Here is a 20,195-nt window from a genome sequence, read left to right on the forward strand (position 1 = left end):
TGATCCTGGCAAATATAAATCACCGAAATCCTTACAGGAACTTATAAATTCATCGTTTAATAAGTGACATAATTAGGCCACTTACGACATTTTGAAATAGAGGCCTTATATTATCTAATATCCCAATAATAGTATTTTTATGTTATTATACCAGGCCTATATTCATCTCTTATGGACTCATTGAGGGCATATTCCTCTAATATGGGACTATTTAGTGGCCTATAATTAATTAGGATATCATTTTTTTTGGTTGCAAATAATGCCTCACATATACCGCTCTAATCCTGACGCAAAGTTGGCTTGTCTCATGTAGGTGTTGTTGTAGGAGTTCATTGGACTGGAGAGGCCCAGCAGCTGCTCCGTGTGCTCGGCGCAGGAGCCCGGGCGCAAGGCCGGCAGGGACAGCCGGTTGCCGGAGCAGTACACTTGAGAGTTCCCCGGAGAGAAACCGGACTGGGTCATGGTGGGCAGGTTTGGAGGAGAGGCCGAGGAGGAGGAGTACGGGTACCCGGCGGCCAGGTTGGATGAGAGGTTTCCGCTGTTTCTGCTCAGCATGTTCGCCGAGGGGTTGCCAGTCTGGGTCTGGAAGCACGCAGACGGGTCGGTGCCGGTGACCGAGCAGTTGGAGGTCATGGAGCCCAGGTCACCTCCTCCCAGGCCCAGACCCAAACCAAGCGCCTGGGAGTTGAGGTCTACCCCCTGGCCTGTCTGCTGGTTGATGATGTTGTCGATGCTGAACATGCGCGGCTGTCCTTGGCCGGCCCCGGCGGAGGTCTGGTAGTGATGCAGCATGGCCGGATGCGGGGATGTGGCAGTCAGCTGGGAGCCATACCCGGACCCTATCCCAGCGTACAGGGTGTTCGGGTACGAGGGCCTGCCCATTGGGGTTGGGGTGAACGCGCTGGAGCTTTGCATGTAGCCGGGGTAGGTGCTCACGTCTGTGCGCTTGAATCTTTTCCTCCTCCTCAGAAAGCTCCCGTTGTCGAACATGTCCTCTGCGGCGGGGTCTAAAGTCCAGTAGTTGCCTTTACCCGGTCTGCCGGGCTCCCGGGGGATCTTGACAAAACAGTCGTTGAGGGTGAGGTTGTGGCGGATGGAGTTTTGCCACTTCTTCGAGTTCTCCCTGTAGAAAGGAAAACGCTCCATGATGAACTTATAAATGCCCCCCAGGGTGAGCTTTCTCTCGGGAGAGTTGGCAATGGCCATGGCGATGAGAGCGATGTAGCTGTAGGGAGGTTTCCCCCTCTGGACGGGCCTCTTCCTCCGGCGGCTCCCGGTGGGCAGGTGCTCCTCAGTCTGCCCCAGAGCGGCTCCATCCTCCGTGTTTGGACTGGTTCCCCGGGGCTCGGACTTGATCAAAACATTGTCCTTTGACCGGGCCTGCAGCATCAGAGGCGGCGGAGCCAGCGGCGAGTCCAGGCTCACATTCGGAGACATGACTTGTATAGGACTTGCCTCGGCAGGCGAGTGCTGCGTCTCAGCGGTCATGTTGCACATGCCAGAGAAGTAAGAATAATTTGCCAGATTCATAAAAAAAACTACGTGATGGTCTTCTTTTTGTTGAAATGATCAGCTGGGGGGGGGGGGGGGGAAATGCCCGTGAGAGAAACAAGTTAGGTGCGTAGTTTAGCCTACTGATCTCCTGCTCTGGCCAAAAATAGCCCCTGTCCTGCCCTGGTGTTTGGGGTGGTGTGTGTCAGTCCAGGTGAGAGGAAGGCGTTGACAGTTTTATAACGCGAGGCAGGAATGACGCCACTGGCTCGCCTGTGACGATGGAGGCAGGAGGACAAAACCCAAAAGAACAGTTTAATATTCCTCTGACTCTGATGTAAGATCTCACAGTTATGGAGTTTGAGGTATGTTTTCATGTTAATCTGTTAGGATAATTAGTGTTCTAGGTGGCAGTTTTCAAAAAAGGATTTTAGGATTTAGTTAAGCTACTAAAAAAATACTTTATTTTGAAAAGGCCTTTTGCCCATGGTAAGATATGGTCCAGTTAGGTAGCCTTTATCGTATAACTTAGTGATATGTCAAACACCACACATTATTAGTGTTTGAGGCACTAAGATTTACTGATGACCCCTTCTATCTCTCTGTGTCCACTGTTCTCTAGCTGCTTTCACTGACAGCTCTGTGTATATCCAGGGCAGAAACAACACTCACAGAGCTGCTCTGTGCTACTCCAAACCCAACAGCCAATCCACCAATTGAAAAATAATAACAAGCCACTGAAAACAAGCAATTGAGCTATCAAAGCTTTTGGGGAAGAAAAGTAAATATCCCCTTATTTCATTTTCATTTTTGGAGAGTGATAATCAAACAGTCCCCCGGCCAGAGAGAAGAAGTGTTATCTTATGGATCTTTAAGTGAAAACACAGTTCATGCACACAACACCCTTTAAACACAAGCATGCGATGGTGCTTCTAATTGATTATTTAGGCAAATAGAGGGTCGACGTTAATTACAAAAGGGAAGATACACAGGGAGGTGACCTGCTGTCATCACTTTTTACAGCATGGGGAGAGGTGCTGCAAACTGTTGTGAATGATAGGATGTCTGGAATGCGCCCAGCAAGGCAGACAGATCATGTCATCATGCTACATGCACGTTTAATAAACTGGGTGGGGGGGTGTACAGATGGGAAACAAATTAAAGGTACACCTGAGTGGCATTAGGGGGTCACTGAATTGTTAAGTATAAAAATGATGTGAATTATATAGCAATGGCTTTCACAATCGCCATATCTCAACTTAATTAAACATTTTTGGGAGAGTCTGAACCAGATAGTTTGACAGTGTTTCCACCACCATCAACAAAACACTGAATATATTTTGGAAGAATGATTATAATATCAGTCAAACAACTTTATGATGGTTTTGTCTTTAACTTGTAACCCATTTGTCCTGATGACCTTTACAATATTTAAGACAACATGGCAATTTGTACTTCTAACATTCCTGATATAAACAAATATGATGGTGGCAATAATCCCACCAAAGTCATTAATCATAACCACCCACTGCATTACTGGATGCCTGCTTCCTTGTCACCCTAGACCCACACACACACACACACACACACACACACACACACACACACACACACACACACACACACACACACACACACAGATGATAGGACCCCTCCCAACCCAGCCGCAGCTCAGACAACACTAAGCCCAGCTAGCTACTCACAGCCAGTGGCTAACAGCTTCAGACAGGCGTGGGAGCGGGGCTGTATCCAAGCAGGATCTGCCCCCAGAGCTGCCAGGTCAGGCAGGACAAACAGGGGCTCAGGCCAGGAAACGGGCCCTCTGCCTCGGGGCCTGCGGCCTCTTGCTAATCCCCTCTCCTCCTAAACCCACTCCACCACCCCACCAGAGCCTCCCAATACCTCTCTGCACCTCTACGCTCCCTATACACTTGTCACAGACACTGTACATCCATGTACCAAATTTTTTTTATATATAATGTAAACACCTTGCTTCAGCTCCACTCTGTATTACAATAAATTCAAAATAGCTGATATTGCCGTCATCATCATTGACCATGATGATGCTGCTGACCTGTGACATTGGCAACAACATTAAGACCTATACATTAAAAGGAAAGAGGATTGAAAATGCCATATTTCTGCTATTTCACTGCTGGGCCTGGTTATCCTCTTATGCAACAGCTAAGAGAAAGCCTTATAATGCACTTTCTTTTTAATGGTGGATAAACAACAGCGTGGTTACAGGCAGTTTGAAGGTGGAGGATTCCCTAAAGTTGAATGAGGCAGGAGCTGAGGACCTGCTGTTTCAGGTTCATATTGATGATAATAATTGTATCTTAGGGTATGTGGTTCCAAACAATTAGGTTTTATTTGCCTACCTTTGAGGCAGTGGTTCCTGTTTTGTAATTGTAGCCCGAATCATACTGTTTACCTGACCATAGAATCCAGAATATCAATATCATTTAAGACAATGCCCAAAACAAGTTAGCCTAAATATGCTGTTTTGGCATATTAGAATGGGTAACATTTAACAATTTGTAGATTTAGTTGTTGCTGCTCTATACACCCAAACACGAATATGTACTGTTTATAAAGATACATTCTCATAAATCCTGCTGATACCTTGATTTATATTTTGGAGAAAGAAATGGACATTCACAAGTTATAGTCCTCATTCTGTCGGCCAAGGACTGAGGTGGCCTTCCATCCTTCAGAAAATGCTTTGGTTTTAAGTTTCTTGCTTCCCTCCAAAAAGGCACATTTTGAAACACATCTGATAATCTCTCACTTAAACGTCAGTTAGACCAAAGTGGCCCGGCTGTTTGAACTGAATCCATATTTAAATACCTCATCAAGTATTTGGTGTAATCCAAATGTTATGTATTGGCAGCTCTCAACTTTTTTGGAGGGATTGGTTGGAAAAGGGAATTGTCACACTGGGGGATCTGTATCTCGGGGGCATATTGAAATCCATTGAGGATGTGGTACAGCAATTTGGAATCCCTAAGACTCAATTTTTAAGATATTTGCCAGTTTTTTTTTTTTTTTTTGTCTGTTTTTGGATCCACTTTTTCAGCCCGAATGCACCAGAATGTTTAGATAAGGTGTTGTCGAAATATGGAAAAGGTCATAAGGCTTCTGGGTGTTGTTCAATGCTTATGCAGAACCTGGGGGATGGAGCCTGGTCAGCCCTCAAAAAGACATGGGAAAGGGATCTGAGTATTACACTGGATGATGCGGAGTGGGACAGAATCTGTAGTAATACTAAAACTATGTCACGCGATTTGAGGGTGCGCCTCATCCAGTTGAAGATTATGCATTGCTTCTATTGGACTCCCTCCAGATTGTTTAGACTTGGTTTGAAAGACACACCAAATTGTTGGAAATGTGAGACAGAGGATGCCAATTACTTCATGTCCTATGGTCCTGTGATAAGGTCCAGGAATTTTGGACTGGGATACGTGATAACCTATGTCGGATTGCAGGGACCCAGGTTCATTCAGCCCAAGATTATTTGTTCTAGGAGATGGATTAATGTTAAGCAGAATAGATAGGCACTTAAGAAGCTGGGTCCAAGCTAGTTTAATGATAGATTATTTTAAAGTGCTCATGTTATGCTCAATTTCAGGTTCATAATTGTATTTTCAAAAAACACCATATTTTTGTTGTACTGTACATTGCTGCAGCTCCTCTTTTCACCCTATGTGTTGAGCTCTCTGTTCTAGAGTGAGGCATCTCACTTCTGTTCAATCTTTGTTGGGAGACGCACATGCGCAGTAGCTAGGTAAGGACTACTAGCCATTAAGAAGCAGTGTACAAGGGCGTGCAATGCTAGCAGCTAGACTAGCATTATAATTAAGTAAAGGCTGGACTATAATCGAGCTGTTTGGAGCAGTTTGTGAACAGTGTTTTTTCTTGGAGATGGTAAGTCCATTTGGGGTGGACCTAGGGCTTTTTCACTTCGTAAACTTATAACATGCACAAAAAAGATATATAACATAATAAAGGAAAGGGAAAAAGCAAAAAAGCATAATATGAGCACTTTAAGAGGATAGAGGAATGAATGGGTGCCATCAATTCAAGTGGGCCTGTAAGATGGCTAGGGTGGTGGCATTTGAAAAGATGTCACACAAACGGTTTGCCAGATTGGATGTCTACATTAGAAAATGGGGAAAGTATTTGAGCTTTCTGGAAGGCTCCTAAGAAGCTTTGTGCTGGGGAGAGACGTGTATGATGGGCTCATGCTGTTGTCATTTATACATATGTTGTCATTTATACATAAGGTTTATGGCTTATTGTCTATTTTGTTAGTATTTTGTTGTGTGGTTTTGGTTACTGTGTCATTTTGTTTTCTTGGGTTTTGTCTGGGTGTGTGGTGATGACGAAGGGTGGGGGGATATGTTCATGTGGCAAATTGTATGTTTTGTGTGTGTTTAAATAAAAATAAAAATTGTGAATCTAAAAAAAAACAAAAAGGCACATTTGATCCTTTTTATACATATTTCAACTTAGCAATTAGCTCAGGCTTGCTGTCACACCAGCCATTTAAAAAAATAAATTGGTAACCCAAACAACAAACTTATAGTATTTCTAAGTTATTAGTGAGTTAGAACTGTGTTTTGTAAAGCCAAGGCAGGTTTCCTCCTTCACTTTGAAACATAAACATTTCATTTCCACTTCTATGAGAGATTTAAACCCATTACTGCAGTGCTGTAAATGTGTATGTGTCAAAATGTCCCTGAAAGCATTAAAAAAAGACCAAACAACTGTTGTGTTTGTGACAGAGGCTAATCGTAGAATTTGTGTGTGCTTCCATAAATGCAGAATAAGTTAAATACAGGTGTATTTGAAGTCACAAATGTAGGGATGAGCGGTCCCCAATTTCTAGTCAGCTGTACACCAGAAGTCTCTGGTGGTCTCAGTTGGTCTGGAGGTTCTCTTCCTCTTTTTGATGAAATCCAGAGAAATATGGAGGGACAGGTCACAGGCAGATTTGCTGAGTAAACACTTGGTATCCATTCATTCGCAAAGTGGCTCCAGGGGATGGGGAGGAGGGGGGACATGAGAAAAAGAGGGGGAATAAAAGAGTGAGAGACAAAAAGAGGGAGACAGAAAGAGAGAGAGAGAGAAACAGATGAGAGAGTGCAACCTTTTTCTTGCTCAAGCTCATCAAGTACGGGCCAGGGCTCCTGAAAATGCAGGGATTACCAGGGTACTGGGGCTGTACTGGCCTGGGCCGCATCTGCTCACTCCTGCACTGCACGCTACAATGCCCTACTAAAGCACTGCAAATGGTTCACACACACACACACACACACACACACACACACACACACACACACACACACACACACACACACACACACACACACACACACACACACACACACACACACACACACACACACACACACACACAGCCAGTCATGCTTGCTGTGTGGTGCTCATCTGTCATTCGCAAAAATTCACAAAAATACTTAACACATGAAGTTATATATCAAACACATACAATATCTCTAATTTAATTGTGTGTGTTTAAAGTGTGTGTCTTTGCCTGAGTTTTACATTTAGAGGAACAGGCTCCACAAAATACAATTTCTCCTGTAATTGCACATTTATTGGGGAGCATAGCCTACACCTTTGACCAGTAATGATGTGATTGAAGATACACTGCATAATCTTCAAGTTTCTGCCTGAATAAACACCCCACTGCCCCCAAGACACATGTAGGAAATCCGCCAGCCTCCAGCACTGCAGCTCAGGGATGCTGCAAGGTTTATCCACAAGAGTAAACACCAAGCTGAGGTCAAATTCTGTGAAGATAAGCACTGCAATTAAACAATTAGGAAGTGAGCGACACGTGGATGAGGTGGAAAACAGGGCTTTGTCATTTCATGGAGTCTGCAGTGTTGCTTTGAGAGCATGCTTTTCATCATTACAAAACTGCAGATTACATTTTGGTAAAATCATTTGTCAGTTAAGTTCAAAGATACAGCCAAGAGCCTGTTAACTTAGACAGAGAGCAGAGGGAAATAGCCAGCCTGGCTCTGTCCAAAGGATTTAGAAATAAAATCTGCCTACTAGCACTTCTAAATCTCACTAATTTAAAGGTCCCATATTATGCGATACGCATTGTCAGGTTTATACTTGTATTTTGGTTTTCTGCTAGAACATGTTTACATGCTTTAAAGGTCCAATATGTAATATATTTACTCTAATAAATCCAAAAATGACGCCAATGCGTCATCAGATATTAAGGAAACATGCTAAGTTGAAATACTATCTTTTCTGACAACAATGCTAATGCCAGTATTTTCTCCTTTGGAAATTTGTAGTTTGTGTTTCAGCTTGTGTATTGGTATCAACAGTACAGTTTGAAAGCAGCAAAACAAACAAATGGGATCAACGGAGATAGACTACTGACCTAAAAAACCTAACAGTTGCGTGACCAGAGAAGTAACAAACCCCGAGTAAATATTGGAGATGTATTTGAAAGATAGAGACAGCTTAGAGCCCAAGAACGCAGAGTTGGCTAATTTCGTTCTGAACAGGTAAACATTAGCTTGAGGCTAATTTATCATGGCTACTAGGGACGGGTATTTTATGTAATTTCAACATTTGTATACTCACATTGAATTATATACCCGAGTACCCAAGTTAGTTAGTCTCAAAACAAATGTGAGTTATTTTAAGTCAAGAAAGGAGGGCTGTAAATTGGGAAGAGAGGACCGTAAGTTTGCCGTGTGTTGAGCGATTGTTGCCGTAATTCTAAGCCAATAAAGTGTGTTCAGTCGGGTGGCGAGGACGGCAAGGTAGCTAACGTTAGTGTTATTTTTAGCGGTTCCCACCGTAAATCTAAACCAAGGAAGTGTGCCTGTCCGTCGGGTGGAGAGGACGGCGAGGTTGTTGTGTTTTAGCGGTTCCTGCCATAATACTAGGCCGAGGAAGAGTGTCTGTCTGTCAGTTGGGTGGAGAGGACGGCGAGGTTGTGGTGTTTTTAGCGGTTCCTACAGTAATTCTAAGGCGAAAAAGTGTGTCTGTCAGTTGGGTAACATACAGAGCTCCGCTTGAGCACAGGCTTTTATGTCTGTCAATATAGCCAGCATCTAACGTTAGCTACTTGCTGTGCTGTAAAGTAATGTCTGGCTATGTGAGACAAGCATCTAGCAACATTGTTGTGGATGCTGCGGTCTTAGCCTGGCAACCAATGTGAACTTCCAGTCTGGGGAGGAGGGGCCGAGGGAGACGACTCTCTCCAGTATTTTGAATTTGTACTGCAGTAACTATTTTAAACACTAGCTGTCAGTGTTACATATTGCACCTTTAATGTTAAAAAAACACATTATTTTTCTCAAACTAAACTGAATAAACCTGTATTTTTTATTTGTCCTACTTCTGAAATGTTTTAGCAACTGTTTATTTAAGAAACCCTCTCGAAAAAGCCCAGACTGCTCTGATTGGTCAGAGGCTTTCCTGCAGTTTTAGATGTTTACCCCTTTTTCCAATCCTTATGCTTTGATAAGCTAAGTGTCTCCTTGCCCCAGCTTCATATTGAATGGACAGACATGAATGAAGAAAAGTCCATCTTCTCATCTAACTCTTAGCCACAAAGCAAATATGCCTACTTTCCAAAAATAGCTAACTTTTACGATTAAATACAAAGTTAATGCAAAAATGTGAATAGACACACATTTTTAGGCCGGGGAAAGTTAATGCCGTGATTGGCACGTGACGGGACACAAACTTTGCGTCATTCTCCTATCCAAGCAAATTCAAATATTTTAACTCCTCATCAAACTCACACGAGTATATGTGATGCGAATTTACGCGGCCGGTGTGAACACAACATTACACACTAATTTAACAGCATTGATAAGTGTTGATTTTCAGTAAGAATAGTTGTTTGTGCATTCATGTCAAGCTTCTGTAGCTATCATTAAGACATATCCAACGTGATACACCCAAAGTGTTTGATTTGTAGATTTTAAAGGGACAAAATGACCAGCAGAGCCGCCTGGATAGTGTGAAGGTAAGAAGTAAACACTGTCCTAATGCTCCACTGCTTACCATGGTTAGCCAACAGAGAGAAGCTTAACCACTTAATACTTGGAGCCCCTGACTGACTGGTTTGGTCCTTCCTTAGCTTCTTTCTACAACAAGGGCTACCAAGGCAAAAGCAAACAGTGGAAATCATACACCCGTCTGCTCAGGAGAGCTGAGGTAGCCAATACTAAGGTTCTTAAATTCAATTCTTGAATGCTGACTAAATCAATACATACAGTATATCCCACAAGCAAAAGCACTATAATCTGATTTAGTTTGTTAGCGTGTGACTTCAGATGTCTAACTGAATGCTGCAAATACAGACTTTGGCGAAATTGGTTTTACTGTATGAGGCACTGTGTATTTGAGGCATTCCTGGAAGCCTATGTGGACCAGACTGGCAGACTGAGTAGTGATGAGTAACAGCTTACTGCAAAGGGAAGACGGGCTGGTGTGTGGGCTGCATGGGTGGGTTGTCTCTGTGTGTGTAATCATGTGTACATACATGTGTTAGGAGAGCTGACAACAACTTTCCTTTCACTTCATTCAGAATATGAATTAAGCTGCTTCATCTTGCATTTGTATCGCCCTAAAAATGTCTTCAAGTAGCAAAGCAGAGTATCAGTGAGGTCACTGTGACACACACAAACCCTTCATTAGACGTCAGAGTTTCGGAGCAGAGAGAACGGCAAAAGAGGTGGGCTTAGAAAAGAGACAAGGACTTTCATTCAGCGACTCCATGCGTCCTCACGGTGCTGTCTTTCAACGTGCACTTCTCACTCTTTTAGCTCCTTAGCCTTGGACTGAATCTTGTCCTTCACTCAGGAGAAAAGTAATAGAAAAAACACTTTACCAGTAAAACTTTTATATTATTTAATCACAAGTTTTACTGATTGAATCCAAAAGAGACCATATATTGCACCTATCACCATAATCAACGGCACTTGTTTTCCACCTCAGAAGCAGCTATTGGTCCTGGCATTGCTTGGTGGTGAGAGATGGACAGCCAGCATGCAGACACACAGCCTCGAGGCTTTATTACACTGAGAGAGAGAGCCAGAGACAGAGTGAGAGACAGAGAGAGAGAGAGAGAGAGAGAGAGAGAGAGAGAGAGGGAGAGCAATGATAAGACCCGGCCTTTACACAGACTGAAAAAGTAGGACAGACACACACACACACACACACACAAATACAGGCATGTATTTGTGAGATATTTGTTTTAGTGCCAAGCCCAAATGTTCAACCTTTATTGTTAAAATTAATTAAAGCAGAAAGGTCAGAATAAAATTAGTTTCAATACCTGGATGTAATCCAGAACGCACACTTTATACAAATCTAATTCAACTAATGTTTAAAAATAATATCTAAAATACTATTATGTGATGCTACTATATGATACAGAGTGAAATTCCCGTAAAGCCAATATTTAACTCACTGCAAAATTGCCTACATTTTTTAAGTTTTGGATGACCTCCTACAAGCCAACAGTATTCTTTCTCTCTCTACCCCTGGTGGTTTATCCATCCATGTCTGTGGATGTGAATTAGTACAGAAGTTGCTGGCCAATGTTTACCACCCTGTCCCACACCCACTCTCCTCACATTGTCTTTCCTGTTGTCCAAGACCAGCTCAAGACAGGTGGGATCAACACCCATTATGTTCTCTAAGACTTGTGCGCACAAAACAACCAGTAAACTGCAGGTAAGAGAGCTTGCTAAAGCACACACACACACACACACACACACACACACACACACACACACACACACACACACACACACACACACACACACAGGATGAAGAAGCACACATGCAAGCAGATGCACACGTTATAATTAGCAAATAGCAACAACAAATAAAAAAAGATTTAAGTTTGCATGTTCTCCAGTGTAATGTGTTTCACAGATAATGCAACTTAGGTGAACTAGATGCATCTCTGTTATCCCTGTGATGGTCTGGTTACATGTTCAGTGTTTACACAGCCGTCCAGTGTTGGCTGGGATTGGCTACACCCAACTCATGACACGGACAAGGGAATAAATGGTAAAAAATATAAATAGATACATAAATATATATTGATTTTCAGTCATTGCACAAAAAGGAGACATAATCTTTGTAATCTGTACAGACTGAAAGTATATTCAACTTGAAAGGATTTTCACTGAATGTGTGTTTACACTGACAGCGAATGCAGTCCCTTACACCCATCTAGTGGTTACTAAAACAACTGTAGTTTTTGACGTCCCCTGCCGCCAATGCAGATGCTGCATTCTTTCTCTAGCAGATGATCTGTACACAATAATATGAACACCTGTACAAATTAATGCAATAATCTAGTATACGTCAATCAGCCCCTCTCTAGTCTCAGCAAAAAGGACAAGATCTCTAATACAATCTTTATGTCCCTTGTTTACTCTAATGAGAGAAATATTAACAAAGATATTATTTAAAAAAAATAATTATAAGTGATTAAGTATGGGGTATGTAAACACCACTGCTGTTTTTTGCAGGAAGCCCGTTAACTGCCAGATCCACTGTGGACTAGAACAAAACAGGGCAGCAATGGAGAATTATGTAGTATTCTTTAAGAGACAATATTAGTGTTTATTTATGTAATTATAAACATTATAATAGTATAATTTAGTACCTTAGCTGTACACACTCCACTACAGTCGATGGTACACTTGTTTTGGAATCCGCCACAAATGTACAAAAAAAAAAAAAGAAGAAGAAGAGCGGAAAAACGATACTGGAAACAGAAGGAGAGGGAGAAAGGATAAGAATCACAAGAAAGGCAAAGATACAGAGTTGGTGAGTAAAATATATGACTTTATATAACAACTATATAAACTTAGCACAAAAAGTAAGAAAATGTGTACTTGGTAGATTAGTTCTCTGTGGTAACAAATAAAATAAAAATTACAAATAAATATTTATTGTTGGCAATAAATCTTATACCATTGGAAAGTCTGTTTAGTTCCCTTTCAAATGATACTCCATTTGTAAGGAGCATGCATTTGTGGGATGAGCAGCAGCGCTGAGTATGTGGGTTACACCCATGAAAAATTTGCCAAATCTTCTCTGCCATTGCTGTTGCCATTGACACTTGTTTTGAGCTTCTGGTACCCCCAGGTAACCTGACTCCGCCAGATGGATTGCTTCGCATTTGCTCGGCATATCCATCTGGGAACTTTCCGTTGGAAAACTTTTGGGAAGGGGCGGAATACTGGTTATTTGATTGGATGAACCATCTGTCTATCACCTATGTTGGTGATAGACGGGCCAAATCAACCAATCAGATCCACGAAGCGTATGAAAATACAACCACAAGCCCGCCCCTGCTGCTGCAGGCAAAGCATAGCTCGTAAGCTCAGCATGCAAGCAACATGTCGGTAAAGGATATTTGCCGTTTGTGTAACGAGAATTTAGGAATAAAAGGCACCATTTCAGGCTCCTGGACCATATTCCAAAAGAAGGATCCAAGAGAAAAAAAGCATTAGCGAGCGGCTAACAGAATTAGGGCTACCGCTGGCTGATAATACTGGTTAGCTAATTGGATAAACCATCTGTCTATCACCACCTAACCCACCTCAAAACCAACGCTGATTGGCCCGGTCGTTTGGCTAACGGCTCCAAATTTTCTCTGCCTCAAGATGCCAGACTGATCTGCGAGTGGAAAACTGGAGCTCGCGAGATCAGGACGGTCTCACGAGGCTAACCCCCAGGTACTTGTTAGCATGGTCCCTACTACTGTAAATACAGCTACAGTCAGTAAGTGTCTGCTTCAAGAATCTGCATGCTGTGTTTGACTGATCTGGATAGGTCCCTTGTGATAGGGCAACTTCAAGCTGGTGTTGCACAAAACCAAGCATTATTTGGAGTGAGCTCTAGTACCATCTCCAAACTGAAGGCCAAGTTCCATATAACGGGGGATGTCAAAGACAGGCTGCGAAGCGGGTGTCCCAATAAGACGACACCCCAGGAAGACCATTTCCTCTGTCAGCACTTAGGTGCCGTAGTCTGTCTTCTACAGATTTGCAGTCAAGGTTTGCAGGACGATATGGTCGACGGCTCTCTGGCCAAACAATCCGGAACAGACTGCACGCAGCCAATCTCTGGTCTCATAGGGCTGCCAGGAGTCCTGCCATGACTGCCCTTCACCATCAGGCCTGTTTGCGCTGGTGTTGGCAACACATGCACTGGAACCTGAACATGTGGAGGAACGTTATGTTCAGTGATGAGTCCAGATTTTGCCTACGGCATTGGAGGCAATCTCAATGCAGAGAGATACAGAGATGAGATTCTACAACCAGTGGCAATCCCATATCTCCACAATCTGGGACCAAACTATCCTCCAAGATGACAAAGCTCGCCCCCACAGGGCGGGGTTTATCAGAGACTACCTCCAGAATGTGGGAGTGGAGAGGATGGAATGGCCTGCCAGCAGTCCTGACCCCAACCCCATTGAACATTTGTGGGATCAACTTGGGCGTGCTGTTCGTGCCAGAGTGACCAACACAACCACGTTGGCTGACTTGCAACAAATGCTGGTTGAAGAATGGGATGCTATCCCACAGCAGTGTGTGACCAGGCTGGTGACCAGCATGAGGAGGAGGTGCCAGGCTGTTGAAGTTGTGTATGGTTCTTCCACACGCTACTGAGGCTCCTGTTTCTGAAATGAATAAATTGTTAAATTCCCAATATGTCTTGTTTCTTCAAACTTCGATCATCCAATCCACCAAACACCAAACAAGTCAATGGCAGAATAAGCTGTTTTGGCATTGGCAGAGAAGATTTGGCAAATTTTTCATGGGCGCAACCCACATACTCAGCGCTGCTGCTCATCCCACAAATTCAATTCAATTCAATTCAAATCACTTTATTCATCCCCAGGGGGCAATTCAATGACACAAAGAGCAGCACATTCCACCACATACAGTACATCATCAATACAATAAATACATAAATAGTAATAGATATAAAAAGGGAGAAAGGGAAATGGGATGAGTGCATCAGTTATCAGTCTACGGAATGTAGTGCAGTCCAAGTTTTTAGGAGCTGGACAGCCCTGGGGACAAAGGTCACCTTCCTCCTCTGGGTCTTACAGCCTTGACAGCAAAGTCTGCGCCTTGAAGAGAGCCACTCAAACATTATAAACATGACATGATGGATCATGAACGATCTTACAGGCAGTCTTCAGGGTCTGCTGTTCACATAGGGTGGACAGATCTCTCAAGGGGTGTCAAATAATTCTGGAACAGACTTTAATAGTTTGATGTAAATGAGTCCTGTATTGAAGACTAATGGAATAAAACCAACAAGTGAAGGAAAATGTCATCACACTTTTGATAAATGAATATTAGAATGTGATTAGGATGTCCTTGCTTACATCAAATGATCTTAGTTTCCTGAGCAGGTACTGCCGCTGTGCATGTGCATGTTCCTTACCAATGGGGCACAATTTGAAAGGGAACTAAACAGGCTTTTCAACGGTATAAGATGTAATGCCAAAAAGCATTGTTACCACAGAGAAATAATCTACCAAACACAAATTTCCTTACTTTTTGTGCTAAGTTTATATAACTCCTGTACAGTAGGTGGCGGTATGCACCTATAAGTTGTTAAATCCGCTATTAATAAAGAGAAGAAAAAATAAATAAACGTAAGAAGCGGAACAAACGTAAATCATCTTGTTTCTGCCGGTTTACAAAACTGGCGCACAGGCGGTTTACTTCAAAACATCATGGCGTCGAAAAGAACATCAACAGTGCCAAGTAGTTTTAAAACTGCTTCCACCGACGCTAAAAGGTAGTTCTCGTCGTATTGTTTTCTTTCTTTTAAGCGAGTGTTATGTAATTCGCACATGTGTGGCCAGTTACATTTTAGGAGAATTTAATGTAGAAAAGACCCAGTCAGGCCAAACAGTTTTAGTTCACGCTAACACCCTATAGTTATATTATTCTATTTACAAGAAACTTCACCTTTTCACACCGCTGGACCAGGCATATGGCTAATAAGTAGGATATACAAGCTAAAACATGTACACGCCTTTATGTTCTTCTGAATTGTAACAATAAAGTGACTGTAAGCTAACATTATACGTTAGCTTAGCTGGTTTTGCTCGCTTTCTAAATTAAAAGTAAACTTTTATTTTGTTACTAAAACCCCTAGTCCTACTTTGTTTTTAGCTCGAAAAGTGGGGGCAATGCTAATAAAGCGAGCATCGGTGGAACTGGGAAGAAAAGTGTTAAATGTAAGTATTCGCATATGTTCACGTAAGTTAATTAACGTTCAAACAAACGTTCGTTTGAGTAACGAGTAATGCTGTCACTTATCAGACAACATGACCTATATTTTATATATAGCTTACTCATGTCAACAAATTCCCATAGTCTAAAGTATCTTCAAAAGTTCCTTTTACAAGGATTATCTTATGGACCTTTTTCACAACAAACAGACATTTTGACTTGTCATAATAGGAAAGGCACCGCGGAAATTTAGAAATTTAACGATGGCTCAATTCCATCAAGTGTCCCAGTTAAGCTATTTCAGTGAGTCAGCATGCACAATACCAGGGTCTCTCCTAAGTGGAATGCAGCCATCGTTAATGGGTTTGAATACACCTGTGCTTTTCCTACTATGACATGTCAACATGTCTGCTGTGAAAAAGGTCTATTGTGACACTCCAACCTAAAATCAGCTTGAATTATAATATCCCATTCATGAGAAGTCACAGCAGAGAACATAGAAACGTTTAAACCATTTCTGTATCAATCCATATCAGTATGTTCCAAAATTAATCAATGTATTAATTTTTCATTGTTAATGTGTTTTCATCAATCTTTAGCAAGTGGGACTGTTGTCAAGTCTCGCTATATGCAGTCTGCTGAGAAATCATCTCTTTCAAAGGTAGTGCTATTTTATTTTTTTTAGAACGTTTTTATTTCAGTTTGTGTAATGTGTGTTTCACTCATGGTAATCCAACTGTTAAAGTATTTTTACTTAGTATATGGACCTAAACTGCCAATGTTCTGTGGCATTTTTAAATGATTAGTTAACTTCTGCCTCCCTTGTCTCTCTGCAGTTCAGTTGTCTGCCTGTTGTCACACTTTTGATGTTACCCATTTGTATGTCATTGCACCCCTATAACCATTTACAGAGTAACTCACTGACAAATGAGTCTATTGCTGTGCCACTGAGGCCTTCCTCACCTAAACCCAGTGGTGTCAAACCGAGAGTGGGCACTCCACCCAGACGCTCACTGGCCCCACAGGCTCTACCAACATGTGAGTACTTCCTATGGTGATAACGGTCAATGTGTATTCGCACATTTGTTCGTGATAACTACATTTCTCATGTTGTTTATGTGAAATTTAAATCAAAATCTTGTGGTGAAACCTGGCAGTGCAAAGACCTTTTTTTTTTTTTATTTATTTCCCCTTGAGTTCTGATTGAGTCTGTAACATAACATTGTCTAAATGAGAACTATATGTAACTTTTGCGTATGTCCATTCATGTTATTTTCCCTACAGCAATGATGTCAAATGAAACTGCACTTGGGAAAAGTATTCTGCAGTCCACTTTCTCAGATGGACACTGCTTTCGACCAAATTTTGATATTTCAGTAATTAAAGGTAAACTGACTTAAGCTCTTAAAATGGTGAAAGTTATTTACAAAAGAGTATTGTGTAACTGTTTTTTCATCTATCTCTCAAAGAAAAAACAATAATTGAAAATGCAGTAGAGCCTGAAAGAAATCCAGAGATTGAGAAGAGGGATATTGAGATGCAAACATTCCTACTGGCCTACCTCACAGCTAAGGTGAGTAAATCTAAACATACAACACATGTTATAATGCTCGCCTAGCTGCTAGCATGGCACTCCCTCATGCTCTGCAACTGACAAGCTAGCAGTACTTACTGCACATGTGCAACTTACAAGAAAGATTGAACAGAAGTGAGATGTCTCCCTCTGTAGCTAAAACAGAGAGCTCAACATACAGGGTGAAAAGAGAAGCTGCAGCAATGTGCAGTACAACAAAAATATGGTGTTTTCTGAAAAGTAAACCACATAAACCTATTGTGGTACAACCTCTAAATACAAGTATGAACCTGAAAATGAGCATAATATGAGCACTTAAAATAAATAAAACACTATCATCTTTAGTAGCTTTGTGGGACTTGTCCACTGTGTTCTGTGGGGAATAGACATATTGACCGAGTGCCATGACTGATCTGGCTTTATCTCTTTGTTGTTTGACTTAAGATGGAGAGCAATACCGCGAAGCTCAAGGCTGAGGCAGAGGCAAGGATCATGCAGGAGATGGAGGAAGAAGAGGCTTTGCATAATGAGGTCCAGGAGAAGAAACGTCAGTACCTCCTCATGGAGAAGGACCGCCTAGTGAATGAGCTGCTGGATTTACAGGTCAGGAAATCCCCTCCTTTTGTAATTACCTTTTTTGATATGTGATCTGTCATTGAAAAATATTTATTGCATGTTGAAATAGCCAAGTGAAAGAAGAACATGCTTCTTTTTTTTTTTTTTCCAGTGTCATTGCTCACGATTGTGGACATGTACATTTCACCACCAGCGTTGAGCTATCATTTTCTTGGTTGTGGTTGAGCTGGCTAGCCAAATTTTCTTCTGTCTCCCAAGCAAATGTAATTTGGAGTCGTCATTAAGTAACAAGACAATCGCGTCAGTAGGAAGTCGGCATCCTGTCGCATCAGATATTATTGATGTTGTTTTATTCCAAAACTCCCGTAACTGTGCACACTCCCAGACCATGTGCAGGAAAGTTTTTGTTCAGGTTGGCATAACGTGCAATAGGGAGTCAGAATTACTTTAGAACCGTATCTCTTCTGAGGAGTCCAGTATATCCTATGATGGCTCAAATGTTTCTTAACGTGATTGTTTAAAATGGTATTCATCACTGGAGACACTTTACTACTCTTGAATACTCATACTCCATTGAGGCTTGTTGGATCACCTCTGTGCTGATTGATATTAAGGTACGATCAAAACAGCTGGTGAATAGCTGGTTAAAATGTTTTTTAGAATTGTATTTTAAAATGTGTGCATTGAGATAAAGATGGTTTGAGTAAACGATTCTCATCTGACTAATATCATTATTTTCCATCAGATTGCTGCTCTAACTCCCTTGGCAGAAACTGCCAAGCAGTTTACAAAGGACTACAAGTCTTTCGCCACAGCTGTTGACACCACCCGACATGAGCTGCCTGTCAAGAACTTCTACATTGATGGGGACAGAAAGGAATTTCTAGGTTGTTGTTACTATGTTTAAAAGTTATTAAAAATGTTGCACAAGTGGCCGGGTTGGCTCAGTTGGTAGAGCAGGCACACACATATAGAGGTTTATACCTCGATGCAGAGGACAAGGGTTAAAGTCCAAACTGACGATTTCCTACATGTCTCTCCCCCCCCTCCTTTCTCACTAGCTATCTTGTCCATTAAAGGCAGAAATGCCCAAAAGAAATATAAAAAATAAAGGAAGTTGCACAAAACAATTTTGTTAACCATAAATTAATTTGTTTAATACTCAAAAACTTGGCTAATCTGTTTCATCAGGACTGTGTGTATATGTTTTCATCAGATTGTCCCTGGCAACATGATGATACCAGATATTGGTGTGCTGTAGGACAGTTTTTCAGTGTATTCACAAAAGAAAATTAATTTTAAACGATGTGTTTCTTTTAATAATTTTATGTAACCGTGTGTGTGTGTCTGTGTGTGTGTGTGTTCCGCATGAAATAGGTTTTATGTATTTTGCAGGAACTTAAGATAAATGTCCTAATCAGATCCACCTGTATCTGCCCATTTTAGATAAAGCTGGGACTTGCCTGAAGGAGAGTGAGAAGTTGCTAATGGAATGCACAGAGGGAGATCATAAGGACAACAGCACCTGTCTAGAGTGCCTTCGGGACATGAAAACAACATCAAAGAACATCAGCCAGGAGCTGTCAGGGTAGGCACATACAGATATAGACAACTTGTCTTTTTGAACCTGGTGATGCTGTCAATACATTTTTATTCCCCTCTTGTTCCTTCCTGGAGGATTTTGACATTGAGATGCATCCTGACTTTGACCATGCTGACTTTTACTCAAACATGGGTGTTTTCCATTTTCCTAGTGCATTTTCAGAGCTGCTGGAGCTGTCATCATTGGCCTGCCGCCACACGGTCCATGTACAGCAGGCCAAGGAGGAAGAACAGCTTGGCACTGCAAGAATCCACGAGCTCTACTGCCCCAAACAGTGAAGAATACCACACCGCATGGGATATGCAGTATCCCCGTTTTCCCCAGTTTACATATATTTGCACCATTTATGTCTTATGTATACTGTCGGATTTCTTTGCAGCTGTGTTATGATAGCTTGTAGATGCTGTATTATATCTTGTAAATGTTGAATACTACTTTTACTTTTATAGATGGAACATTGTTAATTAACACAATAAAAATATAAATTGAACAAAGAAATGGCTATTCCAGTTTAATGTGTTAAATACAGCTGCAAAAGTAATATCTAATAATGTCTTGCTTCTTGAGGGAAATATTATGTAAGCAGTTATAAGAGTTAGGCTTGCAATTGCCTCTAACACGAGAGGCACAAACTGAGGCTTGTTTAACACATGTTTTG

At 41.7% G+C, this 20,195-nt stretch overlaps 2 protein-coding genes across 2 annotated transcripts; one reads left to right on the plus strand and one right to left on the minus strand.

The window, feature by feature from the left end:
• Nucleotides 1-264: 264 nt before the first annotated feature.
• foxe3 (forkhead box E3) lies at nt 265-1,530 on the minus strand. The gene has a single exon (XM_028588264.1). It carries the CDS (start codon nt 1,528-1,530, stop codon nt 265-267), a length of 1,266 nt encoding a protein of 421 aa, XP_028444065.1.
• A 13,674-nt stretch (nt 1,531-15,204) lies between these two features.
• On the plus strand, nt 15,205-20,035 carry haus8 (HAUS augmin like complex subunit 8). Its single transcript, XM_028588014.1, has 10 exons — nt 15,205-15,345; nt 15,726-15,790; nt 16,385-16,446; nt 16,697-16,823; nt 17,070-17,171; nt 17,255-17,358; nt 17,803-17,961; nt 18,680-18,821; nt 19,381-19,522; nt 19,689-20,035. The coding sequence occupies exons 1-10, from the start codon at nt 15,281-15,283 to the stop codon at nt 19,813-19,815; spliced, it is 1,095 nt and encodes a 364-aa protein (XP_028443815.1). The 5' UTR covers nt 15,205-15,280; the 3' UTR covers nt 19,816-20,035.
• Nucleotides 20,036-20,195: the final 160 nt, after the last annotated feature.

This window comes from Perca flavescens, chromosome 9, assembly GCF_004354835.1.
Source record: "Perca flavescens isolate YP-PL-M2 chromosome 9, PFLA_1.0, whole genome shotgun sequence".
Classification (NCBI taxonomy): domain Eukaryota; kingdom Metazoa; phylum Chordata; class Actinopteri; order Perciformes; family Percidae; genus Perca; species Perca flavescens.

Excerpts from the sequence above, each read along its gene's own strand:
- haus8 (XM_028588014.1), top strand. The coding sequence starts at position 15,281 with ATGGCGTCGAAAAGAACATCAACAGTGCCAAGTAGTTTTAAAACTGCT. Across the intron at positions 15,346-15,725 it reads GCTTCCACCGACGCTAAAAG|CTCGAAAAGTGGGGGCAATG; the intron begins GTAGTTCTCGTC and ends CTTTGTTTTTAG. Across the intron at positions 16,447-16,696 it reads AGAAATCATCTCTTTCAAAG|AGTAACTCACTGACAAATGA; the intron begins GTAGTGCTATTT and ends AACCATTTACAG.
- foxe3 (XM_028588264.1), bottom strand. The coding sequence starts at position 1,530 with ATGAATCTGGCAAATTATTCTTACTTCTCTGGCATGTGCAACATGACC.